At 42.8% G+C, this 25,782-nt stretch overlaps 1 protein-coding gene across 5 annotated transcripts in view; it reads right to left on the bottom strand.

Moving 5' to 3' along the window:
* bcas3 (BCAS3 microtubule associated cell migration factor) overlaps nt 1-25,782 on the bottom strand; it is a 928,098-nt gene that overhangs the window by 40,710 nt on the left and 861,606 nt on the right. For 3 of the 5 annotated variants that reach the window (XM_073053122.1, XM_073053125.1, XM_073053124.1), the window contains one exon: nt 15,540-15,707. The exons of 1 other annotated variant lie outside the window; for it this stretch is intronic. In XM_073053122.1, the coding sequence (XP_072909223.1) occupies nt 15,540-15,707 (168 nt within the window). Of the gene's footprint in view, nt 1-909; nt 976-15,539; nt 15,708-25,782 lie in introns of all 5 variants that reach the window. One more of the 5 variants, XM_073053126.1, reaches the window with a different exon arrangement.

Here is a 25,782-nt window from a genome sequence, read left to right as displayed (position 1 = left end):
CAGTCCCAGTACACTCCCCAAGCCAGTCACTCAACCGAACATCCACTCATAGACAAAGAACAGCACAGCACTGTACCAGCCCTTCAGCCCATGATGTTGTGCTGACCTTTTAACCTACTTCAAGCTCAACCTATCACTTCTCTTTCACAAAGCCCTCCATTATCCTTTCAGCCACGTGCCTATCTAAGAGTCTCAAATGTCCCTAATGTATCTGCCTCTACCTCCACCCCTATCAGGGCATTCTACACACCCTCCACTCTCTGTGCAAAAAGAAGTACACTTGACAACCTCCATACTTTCCTCCAACCTTATGCCCTCTTGTATTAGCCTATTTCTGACCTGGGAAAAAGGTACTGGCTATCCACTCTGTCTACAGCACTTATCATCATATACACCTCTATCAAGTCACCCCTCATCACTCCAAAGAGAAAAGTCCTAGCTCACTCAACCTTTCCTTATAATACATGTTTTGTAATTCAGACAGCATCCTGGTAAGTCTCCTCTGCACCCTCTCTAAAGTTTCCACCTCAGTCCTGTAATGAGGCAACCAGAATTGAACACAATATTTCAAGTAAAAACACAAAATGCTGGCAGAACTCAGCAGGCCAGACAGCATCTATGGGAGGAGGTAGTGACGACATTTCAGGCGGAAACCCTTCATCAGGAGTCCTATTCCAAGTGTGGTCTAACCAGTTTTATAAAGTTACACCATTACCTCGTGGCTCTTGAACTGTGAAGGGGAAGCAATATTATGTGGGAGGTTGCTAACATGCATATCCCTTATGTTACACTACTGATTACACTTTCAAAACCCGCCATTGGCTGTGGAGCTGTTTAAGGACACGATGTAATTGTGAAAGGTGCTACAGTGAAAGAATAGTTAGGCAGAGTATTGGAAACCCAACTTACCTTGGCTCAGGTGTGCTCTATATCACGGAACTCATTTCACCTCTTTACACAGGATATCCAGACCATCTGTAAGCAATTTCACGTATGTCTGAATGGCTCATGAGATCTCACAGTTCATCTGAGCTTCTTGTTAGGAATGTTTTCTCTGATCAGTGCAACACTACAAGACCAAATGCAGAGAAATACAGCCCTCCACCCCCTCCTCCTCCTCCGTTTCACCCTCCCCTGCAGCAACTCTTTCAAATCCAGCAAGAGAAATCTAATCCTGGTTTTTCGTAGCTGAGATTGCAAAGAAGTCATGCTTGAAAAATACGTCTAAAAAAGCTCCAGTCAAAATGGCAGTGCAGTCAGTTAACAATCCTGCCTAAGGTAGCTGCAGATATTCTGCACAACCTGGCTCATTCTGAGAAAGAACATAAGAAAAATCCTAATTTCTGTAGCTGGGTACATCTCCTTCCTATAAAGATATGTGGAGGATTAGGATTAGTTCACCTGGTGAGATTGTTTGGACTAAGTATACTTGTGATTTTTCATCATTGGCCAGTGAAGAGGACAGTGAACAGTAAAGTTCTGGGTGCACTAACTGAGAAAGGATACAATGGATTATCACTCCTTCCTTCTGATGGCATAAAACAGAAGAAAGAACTGCATCTCAAGATTGAATCGAACTTGCTTTGCTGTTGTTATTGCTTGTTGCGTTCTCTTTTGTTCTGCCAAGCATCGTGAGCATCCTATGCTGGCACTGGACCATGCGCCAGTAATCGGGGTTCAATTCCATTGTGGTCTGTAAGGAGTTGGTATGTTCTCCTTATGACCACGTGGGTTTCTCCCGTCTGCTCCGGTTTCCCCCCACATTCCAGAGACGTACGGGTTAGGGTTAGTAAATTGTGGAAATGCTATGATGGCGCTGCAATGTTTGCTGAGCCTTGTGGGCTGCGCCCAGCTCATCCTTTGGTTCTGCCACAAACATACTTTACTGCATGTTTCAATGTACATGAGATACCTGAAAAATCAATCTAAATGATTCTGAAGTCTAGGGTAACACATACAACATGCTGCTGGAGCTCAGCAGGTCAGACAGCATCTATGGAGAGGAATTAACAGTCGATATTTCAGGCTGATGATTCTGAAACTTAAGTGTTTTACTATCCCTTTGATGTGTGATGACTATTGTAGTGTAGGAAACAGTAAAGTGACACTAAGCTCTCTCCAATTACATGATAATGGTGAGATATTGTTTCAGCAACATGGTTAAAAATTGACAAGAACATCAGAGAGAAATGTTAATAGGTTTTTTATACATCCTTCTAAGAAGATAGGCTGTCCATGTTTCAACGTTTATCAGAATCAGAATCAGAAGCAGGTTTAATATCACTAGCATATGTCGTGAAATTTGTTATTTTGCGGCAGCAGTACACTGCAATACATAATAATATAACAAATATAAAAACTAGAACAATAAGAAATATATATTAGAACATTATATAAGCAGTGCAAAAAGAGAGCAAAAAGTTTATATAGTGAGGTAGTGTACATAGGGTTCATTGTCCGCTCAGAGGGGAAGTAACTGTTTCTGAAATGGTGAGTGTATGTCTTCAGGCTCCTGTACCTCCTCCTTGATGGTAAGAATGAGAAGAGGACATGTGTTTGGTAATGGGGTCCTTAATGATGGATGCCGCCTTTCTGAGGCATTGCCTTTTGAGTGTGTCCTCGATGCTGGGAGGCTAGTGTCTCGATGGAGCTGGCTGAGTTTACAACTTTCTGCAGCTTTTTCCGATCCCGTGCCTGTAATCTATAAGCCTGCGTGAGTGACAGTGAGAGCTCTCTCGATACCCTGCAGAAATGTTGGAACTACCGTAGTCTATTTGCACACATCTCTAAGCAGCATTTACCCACATGTGATCTTCCTTCCAGTATCTCTCTGCCTTCCTTACTTGTGGCATTGTAGAAAGTGAGTTTTATTTCTTTAAACTTTGATCCAGAAATACGATCATTGGCAGGTCTTCAAAGGGTCAAAGTACAAAACATCTTTTAACCATTTTTCCCCTAAAATTTCCAGTCAGAAACAATGAGCTCAGAGCTGATGTGTGGAGTGTTAGCCCCAGGAACCGGACAGATATTAATAAATCTCACTAGTTCATTTGACCTAATAGGTCTCTTATCTGCGGTTGCAGGGTTAAAACATCCTGGTAACAGTCAGTCATCACCACCTCAGGCATGCTGCGCTGCGATAAATCACGCCTTTCGTGAACTCTTGGGGTTAATGTCTGCGACTTGATGGTTTTGCCCTCTAGCTTTTCCTCATCCTATCTCAAGTGGCCGGGGTCTGCTCCCATGGATGCTGACAGCTTGCTAGTGCCTCATCCGAGGGGTCATTCTTTATGTGCCAGATAACACTGTGAGTCAATGGCTGGCACATTTGCTGGGGGCTCTGAGTGTGTTCAAAGTACAAATTGAACTCATGATCAAAGTACATATGTATATGTCACCACATGCAACTCTGAGATTCATTTTCTTGTGGGCATTCACAGAAAGTGCAAAGAATTGCAATTAAATCACTGAAAAACCACACACAAGACAGAAAACAACAATGTGCAAAAGACAGCAAACTGTGCAAATACACAGAAAAAAATAAGCAATAAATGTTGAGAACATGAGATGAAGAGTCCTTGAAAGCGAGTCCATAGGTTGTGGGGACAGTTCAGTGATGGGGTGAGAGAAGTTGAGTGAAGTTATCCTCTCTGGTTCAAGAGCCTGATGTTCCTGAACCTGCTGCCGTGGGTCCTGAGGCTCCTGTACCCTCTTCCTGTTGCAGCAGTGAGAAGAGAGCATGGCCTGCACCTTGGGTTTGGAGGAAGTACGAGGAGCCAAAAGAGAAACTGTTGAGTGTGAGGACCAGTTCTACCAGATGGAGGAGTGTGGTGGTGGAGGGGAACCGGTCACATGGCCAACTATCGCATAATGTGGCAAACTGCACGATGAGTCAGTGTGGTTTGTGCAACAATTTACAGTGCCAGTGATTGCGACCGAGGTTTGATTCCCGCTATAAGCTGTAAGGAGTTTGTTATGTTCTCCCTGTAACCACATGGACTGCTCTGGGTGCTTCAGTTTCCTCTCACATTCCAAAGACGTTTGGGTAGGATTAGTAAGTTGTTGGCAAGCTATATCAGCACCAGAGTCATGGCGACACTTGCAAGCTGCCCAGATCAATCCTTGGACTGTATTGATTGCTGACGCAAACAGCATGTTTCAATGTTACAACATACATGTGACAAAGCTAATCACCTCTGTGGCTCAGTTTCTCATGGTCAAGGCACCAAGGGTGCTTGTGGCCAAAGCTCGTGAACTACTGTACTTGGCAGTTTGGCCTCAGTATTACTTCCCGTTCCTGATCGTGAGGTGCTGACTCACCCCTGGTGATTCAGAACAGGAACAGGACCAGAATTCGTAGGGATGTCCTCCCAAGGTGAACGGACACTTCAACTGATCACAAGAAGTCCTGTGAAGCTGCGTGTACTCTCAATGCTTTTCCAAATATCATTCCAAACATTATACAACTTTTTGTAATGTACATATCATTAACTACAATCTGCGTACATAAAAATGGAACTTCTTCTTCAAGTGTGATATCTTGAGCAAGAATCACCGGCCTGAGTGCTTGTTCACTCCAGGGTTAGGCTGTAAGTCCTCTGGAATAATCAAGTTAGCACTGCAGTGGCTTGGAATGGTGCAGGCCGTAACCCATGGCAACAGAGCCTGAGCATCTGCATGACCGACTATAGAAAAGTAGTCTAGAGAGTAGGCTGCATTTTGAGCGCCATAGTGTTGTCTCTCCATCTTCCCGCAGCGAGCCCCATAGGAAGGAAGGAGAAAGTGGGAGGGATCAGTCACGCAAGCACACACCAAGCACATTCTCGTCTATACATTAGCCACAAGCACATGTGCACAAGACTCCCCAACATCAAGGACATCTTCAAAAGGGGGTACCTCAAAAAGGCACCATTCATTATGAAGGGACCCCATTGGCCAGGACACTGCTACCATCAGAGAGGAGGTACAGGTGCCTGAAGAAATTCACTCAACATTTTAGGAACAGCTTCTACCCCTCCCCCATCAGATTTCTGAATGGACAGTGAACCAACCAATGAATATTACCTTACTATTTTATTTGGTCTCTTTTTGCATTACTTATTTAATATAATTTCTTATTACTGAATATACATATATTTCTTATTGTAATTTCTAGTTTTTAAAATGTATTTCATTGTACTGCTGCCACAAAGCAATTAATTTCAGGACATATGCAAATAATATTAAATCTGATTCTAATACTGATTCTCATGTGCCTATTTGGGAATCCAGATATGGTGAATCACATTTCTAATTAGCACATAAAAAATTGAACAGATACCACAATCGGTCATGTAACCTAACACCCAACGAAAAGGTGTGTGCAAATGACTGGTAAAACAGCATGAAGAAAATGCAATATCAGAATCAGAATCAGAAACAGGCTTGTTATCATCAGCATGTGTTGTGAAATTTGTTAACTTAGCAGCAGTTCAATGCAATACATAATGTATAAGAACAAAACGATTCAGATGAAGGCATTGAGAATAACATCAGCAAGTTTGCTGATGATACTAAGCTGGGTGGCAGTGTGACATGTGATGAGGACGTTAGGAGAATTCAGGGTGACTTGGATAGGCTAAGTGAGTGGGCAGATACTTGGCAGATGACGTTTAATGTGAATAAGTGTGAGGTTATCCACTTTGGGAGTAAGAACAGGAAGGCAGATTATTATCTGAACGGTGTAGAGTTAGGTAAGGGAGAAATACAAAGAGATCTAGGAGTCTTTGTTCATCAGTCACTGAAGGTGAATGAGCAAGTGCAGCAGGCAGTGAAGAAGGCTAATGGAATGTTGGCCTTTATTACAAAGGGAATTGAGTACAAGAGCAAGGAAATCCTCTTGCATTTGTACAGGGCCCTGGTGAGACCACACCTGGAGTATTGTGTACAGTTTTGGTCTCCAGGGTTAAGGAAGGACATCCTGGCTGTAGAGGAAGTGCAGCGTAGATTCACGAGGTTAATTCCTGGGATGTCTGGACTGTCTTACGCAGAGAGGTTAGAGAGACTGGGCTTGTACACGCTGGAATTAAGGAGATTGAGAGGGGATCTGATTGAAACATATAAGATTATTAAGGGATTGGACAAGATAGAGGCAGGAAATATGTTCCAGATGCTGGGAGAGTCCAGTACCAGAGGGCATGGTTTGAGAATAAGGGGTAGGTCATTTAGGACAGAGTTAAGGAAAAACTTCTTCTCCCAGAGAGTTGTGGGGGTCTGGAATGCACTGCCTAGGAAGGTCATGGAGGCCAATTCTCTGGATGCTTTCAAGAAGGAGCTAGATAGCTATCTTATGGATAGGGGAATCAAGGGATATGGGGACAAGGCAGGAACCGGGTATTAATAGTAGTTGATCAGCCATGATCTCAAAATGACGGTGCAGGCTCGAAGGGCCGAATGGTCTACTTCTGCACCTATTGTCTATAAAAAGTAAAAATAAATAAATAAGTAACTCAATCACAGTATATGTATATTGAATAGATTAAAAATCATGCAAAGACAGAAATTATACATGTTTAAAAAGTGTGGTAATGCTCGTGGGTTCAATGTCCATTTAGGAATTGGATGGCAGAGGGGAAGAAGCTGTTCCTCAATCGCTGAGTGTGTGCCTCCAGCCTTCTGTACCCTCTACCTGAGGTAACAGTGAGAAAAAGGAATGCCCTGGGTGCTGGGGGCCCTTAATAATGGACGCTGCCTCTCTGAGACACTGCTCCTTGAAGATGTCCTGGGTACTTTGTACCCAAGATGGAGCCGACTAAATTTATGACCTTCTGCAGCTTCTTTCGGACCTGTGCAGTAGGCCCCCCCCCCCACCCCCCCCCATACCAGGCAATGATGCAGCTTGTCAGGATGCTATCCATGCTGCATCTATAGAAGTTTTTGAGTGTTTTTGTTGACACACCAAATTTCTTCACACTCCTAATGAAGTATAATAGGTTTTTTTTTTAACATCATTTGCTGTTCTCCTAACATTCAATTCCTTGACTTCAGCAGAACCAAACAATACCAAGGTGCATCCAGTGGGGGCTGGAAACTTAGTGCTGATAATCTGGAACCTCAGCACCCAATGGCAGAGGTGCCCCTGTCTGGATTCATTAAAGGGAGATTCGTCCCCTGCTGATTGTATGATGGATATTACACACCTCACAGAAACTAGCCTCCTGTTTCTGGACTCTGTCTGCATTTCTCTCTGCCCCACTAAAGCAGCGGGCTAAACACCCTGGACATTCTCTCTTGGAGTCATAATCTTAGAAAAGTAAAAAATCAGAAGCAGGCCATTTGGCCCATCTAGTCCATGCTGAAACCATTTAAACAGCCTACTCCCATCGACCTGCATTTGGGACCATAGCCCCCCCATATCCCTATCATACCCTTCCCTCCTCTCTCCCATTGGGTAGAAGATACAAAAGAAAGCACATACCACCAGACTCAAGAACAGCTCCTATCCCACTGTTATCAGACTCCTGAATGGACCTTTCGTGCAATATGATGGACTCTTGTCCTCACAATCTACCTCTTCATGATCTTTCATTTTATCTTTTAGCTGCACTGCAATTTTGCAGTAGCTTTTACACTTTATTCTGTATTTTACTGCTTTACATTATACTAGCTCAATGCACTGTGCAATGATTTGATGTGTATGAACAGTTACAAGACAAGCTTTTCACTGTATCTTAGTACATGTGACAATAATAAACCAAAATGAATAGATAGTTACAGTTAACTAACTCAGTAAAAACTGAACAGTTCCTCATACAATAAGATGGACTCTTGACCTCACAATCTGCTGCATTATGACCTTCCACCTTACTGTCTGCCTGCATTGCACTTTTTCTGTAAATATAAAACATTATGTTCTGCATTGGTATTGTTTTGAGTTGAACTGACGTGATGAACTATATATGGCATGCAAAGTAGTTTTTCGCTCGACCTCGGTACATGCGTCAGTAACAAACTTTGTGCTCGGTGTCTCTTTGCCCTATTTGTTAAATCACTGTTCACCCAACAACCCACAGAGGCAAGTTAAGCAGTAAGTAAGGGGTTAGACTCTAACTGTTAGAGTCTTAAAATCTTCATGTTCAAATTCCTCCATGGCCTCACTAGCTTCCTAAGTTATAACCTAACAACCAAAATTAGAGGATTCCACTGATTTCAGAGTGTTGCAGTGATGAGGAGGTGCAGGGATGGTAAATGATGAGGTGATGGAGGCATCTGAATGAGAGTCTTAATTACAAATATTGATACCCAGTTCAAACCTGCACTGGTTTTCCAGTGACTTGCATCTGCAATAGAACTTTGCTGGCAATGTCCATCAAGTGTGAGGCCCTGTGACATCGATTTGTGATGCCCAGATGCCTCTGTGTGCCAGCTTAGAAATGCTAACAATAATTTGGCCCATAGTCTTCTGTTCCAGCTTAAGGTGGCCCTGGGCACCTCTGCCATGCCTGCTTCTTTGTTTTAATCTAACCAATGTTGTCCTGACTTTACTCCACAAAGGGTTAAAATCATGTTCTGCACAAAACAGGGTGGGAGAAGGAAGGGGGAGCAGTGTAGGTAGGTGGTGGGGGATGGTATTGGTACTGGTGCTGTGGGATTGCTCAATGTGGTCAGTAATGAATTTTATGTTACATTAAAGCCACATAAATGGTCGGCCCAGCACAGACAACAAGTGGCCAGGCACCACGGGCTAATCTAATGATGTAAAAATAGAGACAGTACCAATTATATGGCAGCCCATACCACACTGCTGCAGGGACTCCCAATGAATAGCTACAAATCAAATTACAGGCTAATAGACGCACTACAAGAAGGGGGAGTCAATGCTAACTGCATTACAGCCTTGTGACCTTTCTGCTCTGAGCTGCACAGTCCAGACTCAGCCTTGCACCCTCTGGAATATGAAAGAGCCTGTTGTTAGGAAAAGCAGTGGAACAAGGCAGTGTCCCTAAATGAGTTAAACACTAAGCTGTCAAAGTTGCCCTTTGTTTATGTGTCACTCTCCTGATAGCCGGCTCAACCTCTCATTATAAGCACACAGGCAACAGTAAACACCTCGTACTTTCTGCTACTTTGTCCTCATTCAGCCCTATGAGCCTGAGAACTCTCCACTCCTCTTTGCCCTCATGCACCTCTCCGAGATCCAACACTTCCCAACTGGCTTCAGCTATGAAACTCACAATAACAACAGAAGAACGAGATAGATCGGCTGGTTGAGTGGTGTCGTAACAACAACCTTGCACTCAACTTCTGTAAGACCAAGGAACTGATTGTGGATTTCAGGAAGAGAAATCAGGAGAACACACACCAGTCCACATCGAGGGATCAGCAGTGGAAAGGGTAAACAGTTTCAAACTCCTGGGTGACAATATCTCTGAGGAGCTATCTTGGCTCAACATATTGATGAAATCACAAAGAAGGCATGCCAGTGGCTAAATTTCATGAAGAGTTTGAGGAGATTTGGTCTGTCACCAAAAACTCTGGCAAATTTCTACAAATGCACTATCGAGAGAATTCTGACTGATTGCATCACCATCTAGAGTCAATGCACAAGATCGGAAAAAGCTGCAGAGGGTTGTAGACTTAAACTGCTCCATTATGGGTACTCACGTCCCCACAAAGACATCTTCAAAAGGCAGCATCCATCTTTAAGGACCTTCACCATCCAGGGCATGCCCTTTTCTCATTACTAGTATCCAGCAGGAGGTACAGGAGCCTGAAGATGTCCACTCAATGTTTTAGGAACAGTTTCTCCCCCGTCATTAGATTTCTGAATGGTCTATGAACCCATGAACACTACCTCACTATTTTTCTCTCTTTCTGCACTACTTATTTACTTTTTATATATTAATGCAATTTATAGTAATTTATAGTAATTTCACAACATATGTCAGTGATAATAAACATGTTTCTGATGAAGCGCTAGGACTCTGTCCATGTAACATACTGCCTTGTTACCCTACCCTTCTTAGGTTCAGGGGTATCTTGATTCTACTACAGTTCCATGGATTCTCACAAGTGCTGCACAGCGCCTACAGAGTCAGCCTCAGGTGGGACGGGGGGGGGGGGGGGGGGATGGTGTTACTTTGGGATAGTACGCTCCTTCCATGGCTTGCACAGCCTCTTGTACTTTTTTCAACATTTTGAGAATGCACTTTAAGCATTTCTTTTGTCCTTATGGAAATCTGTTCCCAACACTGGCAACACTGCACTTGTTACAAAGGTCTAGTGCAGGGTTTCTCAACAGGGGTTCCGCGAGAGGTCGCTAGGGGTTCTGCGAGAGATCACGATTAAAAGAAATAAACATCATATTTTGAACCTTGCGCAACATGGCGGTGGGCAGTGACCGAGCAGCCCAGCAATTTTGTTACAGGTCTCTCAGCCCAGTACGACATTGTATAGGAGGACCGTGTTGCCGACTGACTAATGAGAGTGAACAAACTCTACCAGTGTAGTAGAAAATTGGGGGGAAATTTTCATTCCAAAAAAGGAATTTTCACGTGCCATGACTCAGTTGAACTTATTACCCAGAAAAGGAAAAATCACAGTTGGTGAGAACCTAATCATGCCAGCATGTAAAATTATAGTGGGTAAAATGCTAGCACAAGACGTAGTATGAGAAATTGAAAAGGTTTCACTCTCAGCTTCTCTATCCAGTTTGATGAGTCAACAGATTTCGCCAATAAATGTCATGAAAGATTTGTAAAGAAATGATGTTGAAACTCAAGAAAACCTTTTCTGTTCCAAAGAGCTACCAGACACAAGCAAAGGCCAAGATATATTTAATGTTTTGTCTTCGTATCTGGAAACAAAAGGTCTGCCTTGGAGCAAATGTATTGGCATCTGTATTGATGGTACCCCATCAATGGTTGGTTCCATGAGAGACCTTTCTCTTCCAAAAAAAGAAAATCTTGACATTGTCACAACACATTGCTCTCTTTACAGAGAGGTGCTGATTTAAAATCTCTTGGAGATGAAATGAAAAAAGTTCTGGATGATCCAACAAAAATAGTTAACTATTAAACAAAGTCCAGTTCACTCGAGAATGTTAAAAAGCTGTGAAAACCTTGACAAAGAGCCCACCAATCTCCTGCTGCATACAGAACTATGATAGCTTAGCAGAGGAAGAGTGTTTGAAAGCTAGCCTACTTAAGACATTTTTCATCATATGAACCAGTTGAACAAGTCTCTGCAAGGTCCTGGAGAAAATGTTTTGACTTCAAGTGACAAGATTCTTGAATTTAAAAGGAAACTGAATCTTTGGAAAAATCAAGTTGCAAAAGGAAATCTTGAAATATTTCCATGGCTGATTGGGCTTGAGAATGAGGAAGAATATCAGAAAATCTTGAGTCTTATTGAAAACAACTTGGAAGAACTGCGGAACAAAATTGGACAGTATATTTCCTCCCTTTCAACACAAGTGTATGACTTGGTGAGGGACTCTTTCTTTGAATCTTCTGTTCCGCCTGAGAACTTGACTTTGAGAGAAGAGGAAGAACTTTGTGAGATGCAGTCTGATTGTGCACTCAAGATGAGATTTACTGACCTGCCCCTGGCCAAATTCTGAACTTCAGTGAAGGAAGAGTATCCTCCCATTCATAGGAAAGCAATGAACATTTTGCTGCAGTATTCAGCTTCTTACATGTGTGAACAAGCTTTTTCTTATTTAACAAGCATCAAGAGCAAGGATAGAAATCGTCTCATTTCAGTTGAAGGTGAAATCCATGTCTGCTTATTATGTTTGCCTTATGAGTTTTTAAAATTTATGAAAGGGAAAGAAAGATTAATTTCAAGGAAGGTAATCTAAGCTTAACTTCCTGTTTTTTAAAGAAAGGTTAGTTAAAAATTCATTCCCTACTCAAAAGAGCATAGACAATTATTTTTGAATTATTATATCCACAACTTACTAATAAGTTCGGGGTCTCTCTTCCGCCATCACGGACATTTACACTACACGCTGCATCCACAAAGGAAACATTATGCATTATGAAGGACCCCATGCACCCGTCATACAATCTCTTCTCCCTCCTGCCGTCTTTGAAAAGGCTCCGAAGCATTCGGGCTCTTACGACCAGTCTATATAACAGTTTCTTCCCCCAAGCTATCAGACTCCTCAATACCCGAAGCCTGGACTGACACCTTGCCCTACTGTCCTGTTTATTATTTATTGTAATGCCGATACTGTTTTTGTGCACTTTATGTAGTCCAGTGTAGGTCTGTAGTCTAGTGTAGCTTTCTCTGTGTTTTTTATTACGTAGTTCAGTCTAGCTTTTGTACTGTGTCATGTAAACCATGGTCCTGAAAAACGTTGTCTCATTTTTACTATGCACTGTACCAGCAGTTATGGTCGAAATGACAATAAATGTTGACTTGACTTGACTTGATAATGCTAACGTTCTGATATAATAATTTTTGTTCAGGGGTTCCCTGACACCGGAAAATTATTTCAAGGGTTCCTCCAGGGCAAAAAGGTTGAGAAAGGCAGGTCCAGTGTCAGACTGCAGACAGTGAGGGTTGTAGCCCAGAGTTGTGTGAGCTTGAAGTCCCTTGTTGCTCAGCATATCCGCCTGGGAGAGGACGTTGATAATGGTTTGCCCATTCTGCAAATGGATCTGGGGCACTTACCCAAGACAGTGTCGGTGGTATGTTTCCAGCACTTTATTGTGGGTTACCCAAGCCTCAAAGCAGTGACTGCTGCTGCTCCATGAGACCAAATGCTCTGAGTTTCAGATCACGGTCTTCTCCTCAGTCCCCCAGAATACCTGGCTCACTGGGGATGGGGCGGATTCTGTCACATATTTCTCTCTTCACTGAGAGTTGCCTCCTGTAATAGGGAAAGTCATCCCCATTTTTCAAGATTTTGTTTGGGGCCTATGTTTGATGGTGTACTGATCCTTATCTTCCATTTGTTTAGTCCAAGTCACACCCTTGCATATGATGACTAGAAGCTCTCCTTTCTGGTGGACACATCCTCTGTGCGATGGGACTCCATGACATAAGGCTGGAGTGAGCTTGGCTCTGGAATGGAGGATCACCTACTTCTTTGACCAAATTATCGGTCACTTGTCCTGGCATCTGTGGCCACCATAAAATTAACAGTCCTTTGAATATATTACTGTGCTAAAGGTACCATATAAATTTGTTATTGTTGCTTTGAAAGTTTCAAAGAAACTTAGCGTCAAGATGCCAATATTCCTCTCGCCTCCTAGCACTCCGTATTTATGAACTCTGGGGTCAGGGATTTCAAAAGCAGGAGGTGGAATCTCTGGGTCTACATCCAGCCACAGTTGGGAAGCCTGGATACAATCCCAGCAACAGGGACTCTGTTAGGTGTTTGGTGCCTGTCACATCTCCAAAAGGACAGAATCAGAAATCAGGTAACAGCTTCACTGGCGGACTCAGTGTTGGAGCAGGATGCACACAAATAAAGATAATTTAGAGTTAATTATAATTGGAGATCACCTGGAAATAGCCCTAACAACAGATCAAGTTCCTGAACATCTGTAGGCTTCAGGTTTCAGTTCTAAACATGTCATATCAGATGGTTGTACATTGACAATGCTGCTTGTGGGGGAAGGGTTGCTGCATAGGGTCAGAGAGTCATATGATAAGATACAGCAAGGCTAACCCTGCCTATCTCCCAGCATTTCTGCAGCTCTTACACTAAAAATGGATTAATGGATGTCAGACTGGACGGATGTCAGCACATTCTTGAGTGTTTTGAAGAAGGCATCATTTGTCAGGAATCCACAAGCTGGAATACCTCTTCATGTGAACAGTTAACAGCCTGCAAGCCAATTCAGCTTTAATTTTTCGAAGCTCTGTCTGTTACAAAAGCAGAATCTCCCTGTGGCCACCCATTTCAAATCCACTTCCCATTCTTATTCTAACATGTCTGTCCATGGCCTCCCCTACTGCCACGGTGAGGCCAAGCTCAGGTTGTTGGAGCAACACCTCATACCTGTAAGAGTAGCTTTCAACCTGATGGAATGAACATTGATTTCTCTAACTTCCAGTAATTTCTCCTCCCCCTTCTCTCTTTTTCAATTCCCTATTCTGGTTTTCCTCTCACTCCTCTTCTCCTCACCTCCCACAGGTTCCACTCTTTCCCTTTCTTCCTTAGTCCACTGGCCTCTCCTATTAGATTCCTTCTTCAGCCCTTTTCCTCTCCCACTTATCACTTCACAGCTTCTCACTTCATCCCCCACCACTCATCCACCTTCTCCCTCACCTAGTCTCACCTATCGCTCCTTCCCCTCCTTCCACCTTCTTATTCTGGCTTCTGTCCCCTTTTTCCAGTCCTGGTGAAGGCTCTTGGTCTGAAATGTTGACTATTTACTTACCTCTGTAGATGCTGCCTCTCTTAAATCAGAAGAGTGTTAATGAGCAAGTGTGAGACAATAGATTAAAGGGGAATATGTAAGGGGATGGTATGATGGGATTGATCCGACATCTGGTATAGACAAAGGGAAAATGACGGATGAAATCAGATTTGCAACCTGTTTAACAAGTTGGTTAATGGGCCATGAAGATGAAATCTACTCTGGCCAGATTATCATAACATCCAGTGACGTTTACACCATAGATAATTTAGTGAAAATGTAAGGATGGATTGTTTGTACAGATGGATTGTAGTGCCTTGAAAATGTAAGGATGGATTGTTTGTACAGTTCCTAAAGCAAGAAAGATCAAAAATGTCTTGAAAACTACTAAAGGAAATAGAAATCCATTTTCTAAGCAAGAAAATGAATCTCAGATTGAAAATGGTGACATATATGTACTTTGACAAGAAATTTACTTTGAACTTCAAACTTTATTTAACTTGCAATTTTTAGACTTCTCAGACCTACAAATACCAATATAATATTGTTTTTATTGTAAGTTAGTCAAGGTTACAATTGTCCAGGTGAGAAGTTATCTCAGTCAGTCAAACGTCTACCTTTGAAGAATATGAGACCATACAGCATAAATTAGACCAGTCAGCCTATTGAGCCTGCTCTGCCATTCCATTATGACTGATTTATTATCCCTCACAACTCCATTTTCTGCCTTCACTCTGTAACCTCTGACACCCTTACTACTCAAGAACCTATCAACCTCCACTTTAAATATACCCAGTGATTGGCCTCCACAGCCATCTGCGGCAATGAATTCCATCAATTCACCAGCCTCTTGCTAAAGAAATTCCTTCTCATCTCTATTTTAAGGGGACATCCTTCTATTCTGTGGCTGTGCCCTTTGGTCCTAGACTCTCACACTACAGGAAACATCTTCTACACATCCGTTCTATCTAGGTCTTTGAATATTCAATAGGTTTCAATGATTATTCACCAAGGGAACACACAAAATGCTGGAGAAACTTAGTAGGTCAATCAGCATCTATAAATATAGCTCCATAGATGCTGCCTGACCTGCTAAGTTCCTCCAGCATTTTGTGTGTGTTACTCTGGATTTCCAGCATCTGCAGAATCTCTTGTGTTTGTGCATCAATGGGACTCCTTCCTTACCTGTTCCAGAGCCCACAATGTCCCTGCTGGGTGACTCAGACATGGCGTCTGCCAGACGCTCACGAAGTCCTTCGTCAGTGTTATCGATAGAAGACATTTGTCGCAGTCCAAAGCTCTCTGGCCAACTGCCACACACTTCCAGTAGCGTCACGCTACGGTCAAACGTCCCTGAAACAAGAGAAGAGCCAGGGGTGTCATTTACACTCACTCCTTCTTCCACTGTCTGACGCTCCAGCAGAGCAGCTGGCTGAGCTCATACTCCTTCACCACTTCCATTATCCCGACATCCTGACCTAAATTGTTGATATTCAGTGGCCCATTTACGAATGTGTTATGTAAGTCATTTGAGACATGACATTCAAGATTTAAGATTCAAGATTGTTTAATTTAATTTCCAGCACACAAGTGTAAAGGAGAACAAAATAATTGTTACTCCAAATCTGATGCAGCACAAAAAAGAAAATAAATGCAATAATAAAAAACACAATATAAATACACAACTAGCTTACATGCATAGATTGAAAGTCCATAAAGTGACACTAGGCACAGGTGTATCTGGACATAAGGTGATTCTGACAGGAAATGATGAAGTAGTGGTGCTGGGGTAGATTAGAGGGTTAGTGGGTGGAGGTGTTGATCAACTTTACTGCTTGGGGAAAATAACTGCTTTTGAATCTGGTGGTCCTGGTGTGAACGCTATGTAGCCTCTTCCTTGTTCGGATTGGGACAAACAGTCCATAAGCAGGGTGGGTGGATCTTTCATGATGTTACTGGCTTTTTTCCGGCACTTTTCTGTATATGTGTCCTTGACGGTGGGTAGGCTGGTACTGGCGATGCATTTGGTAATTCTGACTACCCACTGTAGAGCCTGCCTGCCACAGTGCAGTATACATGCAGTGAATGCAGTGTACTTGGGTGGAAAAAGTGACTTTGCATATTTGTAAATGAGGATTGACTTCCGCTGACAATCCCCACCTGCCCTCCCCTTTGGAAATTAAATTTCAGTCTGTGTCTGTGGTTGACCAAATTCCTGGGGACTACCATTACCAATACATTGAAGTGAAACAAGCATGTTACGCTCATTATTAGGAAAGCCCAGCAGAGATAGTTTTTCCTACACCAGTTTAAGAAACTTAACACCTCAGGAAGAATCTTTACTAAGCCATCATTGAGAGTGTTGTGGCCACCTCTATCACTGTTTCATTTCTTGTTGCCTCCTCCTTCTCTGAGTCCAGGTTGCAATGAATGGTCCACTCAATGGAGAATATCATTGGCCGTCAGCTACTGACATTAAAAGACCTGTTCATCACCAATAGCTGAAAAGATGACTGCTAACTCCACCCACCCTAGCAGTCACCCACTCACCAAATTGCCATCAGGAAGACCTACAAGTTCATCACTACCAGAAATATAGGTCATCTCCAAAGTTTATAGCTACCGAACTACTCAACAAAACTCACTCAGGTGTAATACCCTAACTGTCCCTGCACAACATCTGTTAAATGGTCTTTCCCACTATCCTTGTTCTGTTCATAATGATTGTGTCTGTTCAATGCGTTCACATTAAGTTTGATTATTGACATTTACACGTGACCATTTTGCTTACGGTTGATTGCTCATGGCCGTTTGCATAATTGTCTTGTAAATTGTTGGTTGCTGTTGTGTTGTCTGTTATGGTGTTGTCCTGTGTTTTATGTTTGGTACTGAACCATAACTAATTCTGGTACATTCTTCTCATGAGGTTTCCTGTGGGTGCTCTGATTGCCCAAGACTTTTGTACTGTACTGTACTGCTGAAATAAACCCAAACTTCATGACATTTGTGAGTGATCATAAACTAGATTCTGATGTGGGTCTCTATTATGGACTGAGAGTGGGAAGGGGGCAGGGAGAAGGCAATTGTGGTTGGAGGGGAAGGGAGAGGGGAGAGAGCAGGAAGCACTGTAGAGACATTCTGTAATGATCAATAAACCAATTGTTTGGAATCAAATGGTCTTTCCTGGAGTTTCAGGGTTGGGTATGTCTGCACTGTGCCACCTCTCCCTGGCACTAATTCTCTGCTACCTGTCCCACATTCCTCCTGCGGTGGTCCACACTCACTATCCCCAACGTTCTTTGCTCCCTCCAGACTAACGAACTTGGTCTCCGCTCCACGTTGACAAATATAGTACTGTGCAAAAGTCTTAGGACCCCTAGCCACATACATGTGCCCAAGGCGTTTGCACAGGACTGTACATGGGACAAAAAGCTAATCTTTGATCCTTAATGTTTACTCCTCCAACTCCACCCCTTTCTTCAGAATGAATCTCAAGTTATAAGACTAAGGCGGGTTAATCTCAATTTTCAGCAAGGATCACACCGTTATTGAGGAAACCTGGATAGATTTCCTTGCCGTTGTAAACCTAAGCGGAGTGTACTGCCTCTTCGCCCAGCACAGAGAGAATGTAGCAGTACAGGGCCACACCTTACCGAGGAACACCTGGGCCGGAAGGTGATCGGATCAGCCAATTCATCAACAGAACTAGACCTTCTGACCATAGAACTGTAAGAAGGCTAGGAACTCCATCCTTTCATCTGATTACACATAACATAAATTATCATATAATCATGCAATGGAGGGGCACATAAACCAGCTCTCTGAAAGATCTAGGCAGCTGGTCCCACTCCCTGGTATCCAGCCATTACCTTGAAAATATTTTCCTTTTCATTCAATGCATTTTCTTTTAAGAGTTACTATTGCATCTGTTTACGCTGCTCTGTCAGATAGCACTTTCGGACGAGAAAAAAGACTCCTCACTCTTACATCACTTCATGAACTCTAAGACTGATTTCTCTTCTCAAGCCTCATCACATTGAAAATAGCATCTCCTTATTTATTATATGTTTAAAATGTTATACATTTTATCAAACTTATAAATTAAATTTTAGAAAAACAACATGGTAACAGGTCCTTTTGGCTCAACAAGCTCGCAGCACTCAATTACACCCATGTGGGCAATTAACCTACTAACTCGTACATCTTTGGAAAGTGGGAGGAAACCGGAGCACCTGGATAAAACACATGCAGTCACAGGGAGAACGTACAGCTCCTTATTGACAGCTGGGTAGCTGGCACTGTAATAGTGTTACGCTAACCACTATGTTACCATGCCGCCTCATAGTCCATCGAAGCTTTGATGATTTCATGTGGATAGTGTGGAGGGTTGTCATAGGTTTCCTAGTGTGGAAAGGGATAATACCAGGGGGCACAATTTTAAGGTGATTGGAGAAAAGTATGGGGGAATGTCAGAGGTAAGTTTTTTATACACAGAGTGGTGAGTGTGTGGAATGCCCTGCTAGGGGTGGAGTTAGAGGCAGATACATTAGGGACATTTACATAGGCAGATGGATGATAGAAAAATGGAGGGCTATGTAGGAGGGAGGGGTTAATTTGACCTTGATTGGGTTAAATGGTTGCACAACACTGTGGGCCCAAGGACCTGTATTGTGCTGTAACATACTATATTCTATGACATTCTCATGATTCCCTCCTTAACCTTCTCTGCTTGGAGTACAATGCTGTCAGCTGCTTGTCATCTGACATTAGTTCTTACTCCATTTATCCTTTTTCCTTACTGCAGGTCCCTCACGCCAAGTGCCCTGTGCAGGAAGTGTGCATGTGTGGCGATAAAACTGGGAAACAATTAAGTGCTCAGTGTTCCAAGGATAGATTTCTCGTCTGTCACAGCTCTTAAGTGGGGGGCTGTACAGCCTCACCACACGCTGACGGCTACTGACAGGTGCTGAGAGGGAAGGCAGACTGGGCTGGTTGGGGCTACAAGGGCAGCAGGAGGTTGAAGCCCATCTCGAGCACTCTGACCCTTAAGAGCACTCTGCTGACTCCATGGGTGAACCGCCAGGGACCTGTTGGCAAAGTGGTATGCTGTTATAATGACAGAATGAAGAGGGAGATAACCAGGATCTGGCCTCTACGGGCATCTGCCGACATTGCAGGAACTCCAAGTAAATGTCAGCAGTGCAAGGCTGTGGAGAACAAGCAATTAAGATAGCCTTAGATGAGAGAGTGATGGTATTTCATGTTCTGTCATTAACATCTTTGGCAGGGTTCAGTTGAGAATCCAACTTTGATCTCGGGAGCATTGCAGTATGGGACAGCTCCACAGAAATGGGACAAAAGTAGCATATTTTTTCGCCAACTCATTGTCATAAACTGATGAGATATATAGGAGCAGAATCAGGCCATTTGGCCCATCAAGTTTCATTTTGTTTTCAACCCTATTTTTTTTTCCAACTTCCTGCTGCCTAGTACATCTTCACTCCCTTTCTGATGGACTTCACAGAAAAACTTCTGCTCCCTCACTACCACAGTCTATCAGCTCAGATGTTTTGGTTTAAGTGTCAAAGCCTCTTGAGTTGGCTCTACAAAGTGATCTAAATTAATTCCAAATATAAAATACAATTGTTAGATTAGGTATTCACTCCCTTCAAGGCAGTATTTAGTAGATGTACCTTTGGCAGCAATTACAGCCTTGAGTCTGTGTGGATAGGTCTCTATCAGCTTTGCACATCCGGACACTGCAAAATTTCCCCATTCTTCTTTACAAAACTGCTTAAGAACTGCTCTTCATTCTGTCAGAATGCATGGGGATCGTGAGTGAACAGCCCTCTTCAAGTCCAGCCACTAATTCTCAGTTGGATTAAGGTCTGGACTCTAACTTGGCCACTCCAGGACATTGTCTTTGTTAGTTTTAAGCCATTCCTGTGTAGCTTTGGCTTTATGCTTGGGGTCATTGTCTTACTGGCAAACAAATCTTCTCTCAAGTTGCAGTTCTGTTGCAGACTTTGTCAGGTTTTCCTGCAGGATTTCCCTGTATTTTGCTGCATTCACTTTGTCCTCTACCGTCATAAGCCTTCTAGGGCTTGTTGCGGTGAAATATCTCCACAGCATGATGCAGCCACCGCCATGCTTCATGGCAGGGATGGTGTGTTTTTGATTATGTGCGGTGTTTGGCTTACGCCAAGCATAGCGTTTAGTCTGATAGCCAAAAAGCTCAGTTTTGGTTTCATCAGACCATAGAACCTTCTTCCAGCTGACTTCAGAGTCTCCCACATGCCTTTTGACAAACTCTAGTCGAGATCTCATGTGAATTTTTTCAACAGTGGCTTTCCCTTTACCACCCTCCCATAAAGCTGCGACTGGGCAACAATTGTTGCACGTGCAGTTCCTCCCATCTCAGCAAGTGAAGCTTGTAACTTCTCCAGAGTTGTCATAGGTCACTTGCTGGCCTCCCTCACTAGTCCCTTTCTTACACAATCACTCAGTTTTTGAAGACTGCCTACTCTAAGCAGAGTTTCAGCTATACCATATTCTTTCCATTTCTTGATGATTGACTTAACTGTACTCCAAGGGATATTCAGTGACTTGGAAATTTTCTTGTATCCATCTCCTGACTTGTGGTCTTCAATAACTTTTTTGCAGAGCTTCTTGGAGTGTTCTTTTGTCTTTGTGGTGTGGTTTGTTCAAGGTTACTGACTCACCAGCAGTTGTACCTCCCAGATATATGTCAGTGTAGTTTTACTACAATCAATTAAGCACCTTGACTGTAAATGGTGATCTCCACTTAACTAATTATGTGACTTCTAAAACCAATGGCTTGCACTAGCGATGATTTGGAGTGTCATATTAAAGGGGCCGAATACTTATGCAATCAATTATTTTGTGTTTTATATTTGTGATTAATTTAGATCACTTTGACATGGGAGAGTCTTTTTCTGTTGATCAGTGTCACAAAAAAGCCAAATTAAATTCACTGTGATTCATTGTTGTCAAATAATAAAACATTAAAACTTCCGGGGGGGGGGGGGGGGGGTAGTTGAATAATATTTACAGGTACTATATGTGTGTGTGTGTGTGTGTGTGTGTGTGTGTGTGTATGTGTGTGTGTGTGTGTGTGTGTGTGTGTGTGTGTGTGTGTGTGTGTGTGTGTGTGTGTGTGTGTGTGTGTGTGTGTGTGTGTGTGTATATATATATAGAGCAGAATCAGGTTTATTATCACTGACATGTGTTCTGACATTTGTTAACTTAGCAGCAGCAGTTCAATGCAATACATAATATAGAAGGAAGAAAAGTAAAAATAAAGTAGATCTATTACAGTGCACGCATATTGAATAGATTAAAAATCATGCAAAAACAGTATATTAAAAAAGTGAAGTGGTGCTCATGGGTTCAATGTCCATTTAGGAATTGGATGCCAGAGTAGAAGAAGTGGTTACTGAATCACTGAGTGTGTGCCTTCAGGCTTCTGTACCTCCTACAATGAGAAAAGGGCATGCCTTAGGTGCTGGGATCCTTAATGATGGACACTACCTTTCTGAGACACCGCTCCCTGAACATGTCCTGGGTACTTTGTAGGCTAGTACCCACAATGGAGCCGACTAAATTTACAACTCCCTGCAGCTTCTTTCAGTCCTGTGCAGTAGCCCCCCACCCCCATACCAGAGAGAGATGCAGCCTGTCAAAATGCTCAACACAGTACATCTATAGAAGTTTTTGAATGTTCTTGTTGACATACCAAATCTCTTCAAATTCCTAATGAAGTATAGGCACTGTTTTGCCTTCTTGATAGCTGCATCGATATGTTGGGATCAGTTTAGATCCTCAGAGATATTGACACCCAGGAACTTGAAACTGTTCACTCTCTCCACTTCTGATCCCTCTATGAAGACTTTTATGTGTTCCTTCTGACCCTTCCTGAAGTCCACAATCAGCTCTTTTGTCTTACCGATGTTGTGCTAGATTGTTGCTGTGACACCACTCCTCAAGTTGGTATATCTCGCTCCTGTACGTCCTCTAATCTCCATCTGAGATTCTACTAATAATGATTGTATCATCAGCAAATTTATAGATGGTATTTGAGCTATGCCTAGCCACACAGTCATGAGTATAGAAAGGGTAGAGCACTGGACTAAGCAGACACCCCTGAGGTGCATCAGTGTTGATTGTCACTCAGGAGGAGATATTATCACCAATCCACACAGATTGTGGTCTTCCAGTTAGGAAGTCGAGGATCCAATTGCAGAGCGAGATACAGAGGCCCAGGTTCTGTAACCTAGCAATCAGGGTTGTAAGAATAATGGTATTAAATGTTGAGCTATAGTCACTGAACAGCATCCTGACATGGGTGTTTATGTTGTCCAGGTGGTCTAAGGCTGTGTGAAGAGCCACTGAGACTGTGTCTGCTGTTGACCTACTGTGGCGATAGGCAAATTGCCATGGGTCCAGCTGCTTGCTGAGGTAGGAGTTCAGTCCAGTCATGACCAACCTCTCAAAGCATTTTATCACTGTAGATGTGCGTGCAAAAAGAGAAAAAAAAGTAGTGAGGTAGTGTTCATGGGTTCATTGTCCATTCAGAAATCTAATGGCAGAGGGGAAGAAGCTGTTCCTGAATCATTGAGCGTGTGTCTTCAGCTCCTGTTCCTCCTCCCTGATGGCAGCAATGAGAAAAGGGCACGTCCTGGGTGATGAGGGTCCTTAATGATGGATGCTGCCTTTTTGAGGCCTCACTCCTTGAAGGTGTCTTGGATGGTCAGGAGGCTAGTGCCCATGATGTAGCTGACTGAGTTTACAACTTCCTGCAGCTTATTTCGATCTGTGCAGTGGTACCCGCACCCCCCATACCAGACAGCAATGCAGCCAGTTAGAATGATCTTCAAGTGTGAGTGTCTTTGGTGACATACCAAATCTCCTCAAACTCCTGATGAAATGTAGCCGCTGTTGCACCTTCTTTGTAACTGCATTGAAATTTTGGTCCCAGGATAGATCCTCAGAGACGTTGACACCCAAAAACTAGAAACTGCTCACCCTTTCCACTTCTGATCTCCCATGTGCAAATTGTACACACACATCCCGTTTGCCCTTAGGACTTTCTGAATTAAGTTCAGGCTCACACTTCCGTGTTCTTTCCTGGTGTTACTTTTATTCTGTCTTATCTCTCTACCTGCTGGAGCCACTGGAGGTTCAGAGTCTAACTTCTACGTGATCCGATTTTACACCAGTGAGGAAAATTTGAGAATGATAGAGATTAACTTTATTTGTCACTTGTATGTCAAAACACCAAAGCACACAGTGAAATGAGTCATTTGCGTCAATGACCAACACAATCTGGGAATGCGCTTGGGGCAGCCTGCAAATATTACCGTGCTTCAAGCACACTCCCACCCCCCAACTCCATACCAGCATACCCACCACTCCGTTACCCTAACCCGTATGTCTTTGGAATGTGGGAGGAAAGCAGAGCACCTGGAGAAAACCCACACAGTTACGGGGGAAAAGTATAAACTCTTTTCAGACACAAGTGGGAATTGAACTCCCATCAATTTTACAGCTGGCACTGTAAAGCATTTCACTACCCGTTACACCCCCAAGTCGTCCTTACTACTTCAAATGTCTTTGTTTCTCCACAGAATGTGAGAGGAAGGTGAGACTCTGAGGAGCTGTGCGCAAAATGACAAAAATGCCAATGCAACCTCCTCTAACTGTATAATCAGGCTTTTTGTGTGCTTAATAATTGCACTTACTTTCTCGCATTCTAGACTGACAACAGATCTCGGCCATGAAACACCAGGAGTTATTGGGTAGAATTCATAGAACGTCAAACCTTTAGGATTGTCCTGGAGAATCCAGGAATCGGTGATATTTCACCGACGTACCACTGCAGGCAACAGCGAGGAGAAAAAATCATAGCGGTATTCAACAAATATGAGTTTATCCATTCCTATGAACATTCTTACTTATTAGTTCCAGAGATTTTGGATGGGTGTGTAAGTAAATCAGCAGTTGATATTAATTCAGTTGAGTCACGTTGAGTCAATTCACTATGAAAAGAAAATATGCCTGGCATTTTGACCACTTGGAGTGGTGAAATGGCAAGGCCATCTGAAACAGATGTCAGAAAATAAAACAAAGTTGGCAAATGTTACTGTTCTGCAGCAAGAAAAGCTGATGAAAGACATATCTCTTCATCTTGCCACAAGCTTGGAGAGTATTTGCAGCCACCCACTGCAGCCTAATTGTGATGCTGACCGTCATCCCAAAGACTCATCTCTCAGTAACTGGCAGTGGTCCCAAGTCATATGGCCCAGAATTAAACAGGGATCAGGACCCAAGTAGCCATCTTCAGCCCTCACGATGTTTGCACTCTTTTCTGGTACATCTCCCAGTTTGATTGCTCCAATGCTGTGTCCTCACATCAGCCATTACCATCTGGTTTGGTGCAGCATCCCCTCACAATACATATAAAAACTACGTTCAACTGTCAGGTCAGCATTGAAGATCTATCATGACTGCAGGACTTGTTTGAATCCAGGATAAAGAAACAGGTAGGAAAAATCATCGCAGACACTACCCACCCAGCAAACTGCCTTTTCCAACAGCTCCCTTCTGGAAACCACTATAGAACCATTAAAACAAAAACTTCATGCCATTTAAAGTTTCTTCCTTGGGCAGTTAATCTGATCAACCATTCTAGCTAGCCCCCGGCCACCTCTATCTATTACCCCCATCACTGCATTGCACAGTAAAAACTTTAAACTACTCTTCATTATGCTGTTTATATCGTAAGAACATGGTACTTATGTATTTAAGCACATTTTATTCCCTTTCCATACTTTAACCTCGAACTTCATTTTTACATAATTCTTTATACTTTATAATTGTTGAATGTTGTTATTTTTGTTGTATGTTGTGCCAACACACCACAGCAAATTCCTAATAAGTGTATGTGTATACAGAAAAGAATCATAGAGTGATAGTAAATGACAGCACAGGAACAGGCTCTTTGGCCCATCTAGTCCATGCCGAATCGTTTGAACTGCCTAGTCCCATTGACCTGCACCTGGACCACAGCCCTAGTACCCCTCCTTACATTTACCTATCTTAATTTTGTATACCTCTATCAAATCTCCCTTCAATCTTCTATGTGCTAGGGAATAAAGTTCTAACCACAAATAAATTTGATCTTTGATCCTTGAATAAGACTTTGGAATTCCATTTCTAAACATCTCCATCTCCCTCCAGCCTCCTTTAAGAAGACCTTTTGTTACGACTTTGAGCCAATCATTTATCTATTCTCAGATCTCCTCAGCTGATTCTGTGTCATATTTTGTTTGACAGTATTCCTGTTTTGTGTTGCTGTATTTAACGTGATATAAATGCAAGATGCTATCGTTGAATTGCAGTATACTAA

This window comes from Hemitrygon akajei, chromosome 8, assembly GCF_048418815.1.
Source record: "Hemitrygon akajei chromosome 8, sHemAka1.3, whole genome shotgun sequence".
Taxonomy (NCBI): domain Eukaryota; kingdom Metazoa; phylum Chordata; class Chondrichthyes; order Myliobatiformes; family Dasyatidae; genus Hemitrygon; species Hemitrygon akajei.
This window is presented reverse-complemented; position numbering and strand designations above follow the sequence as displayed.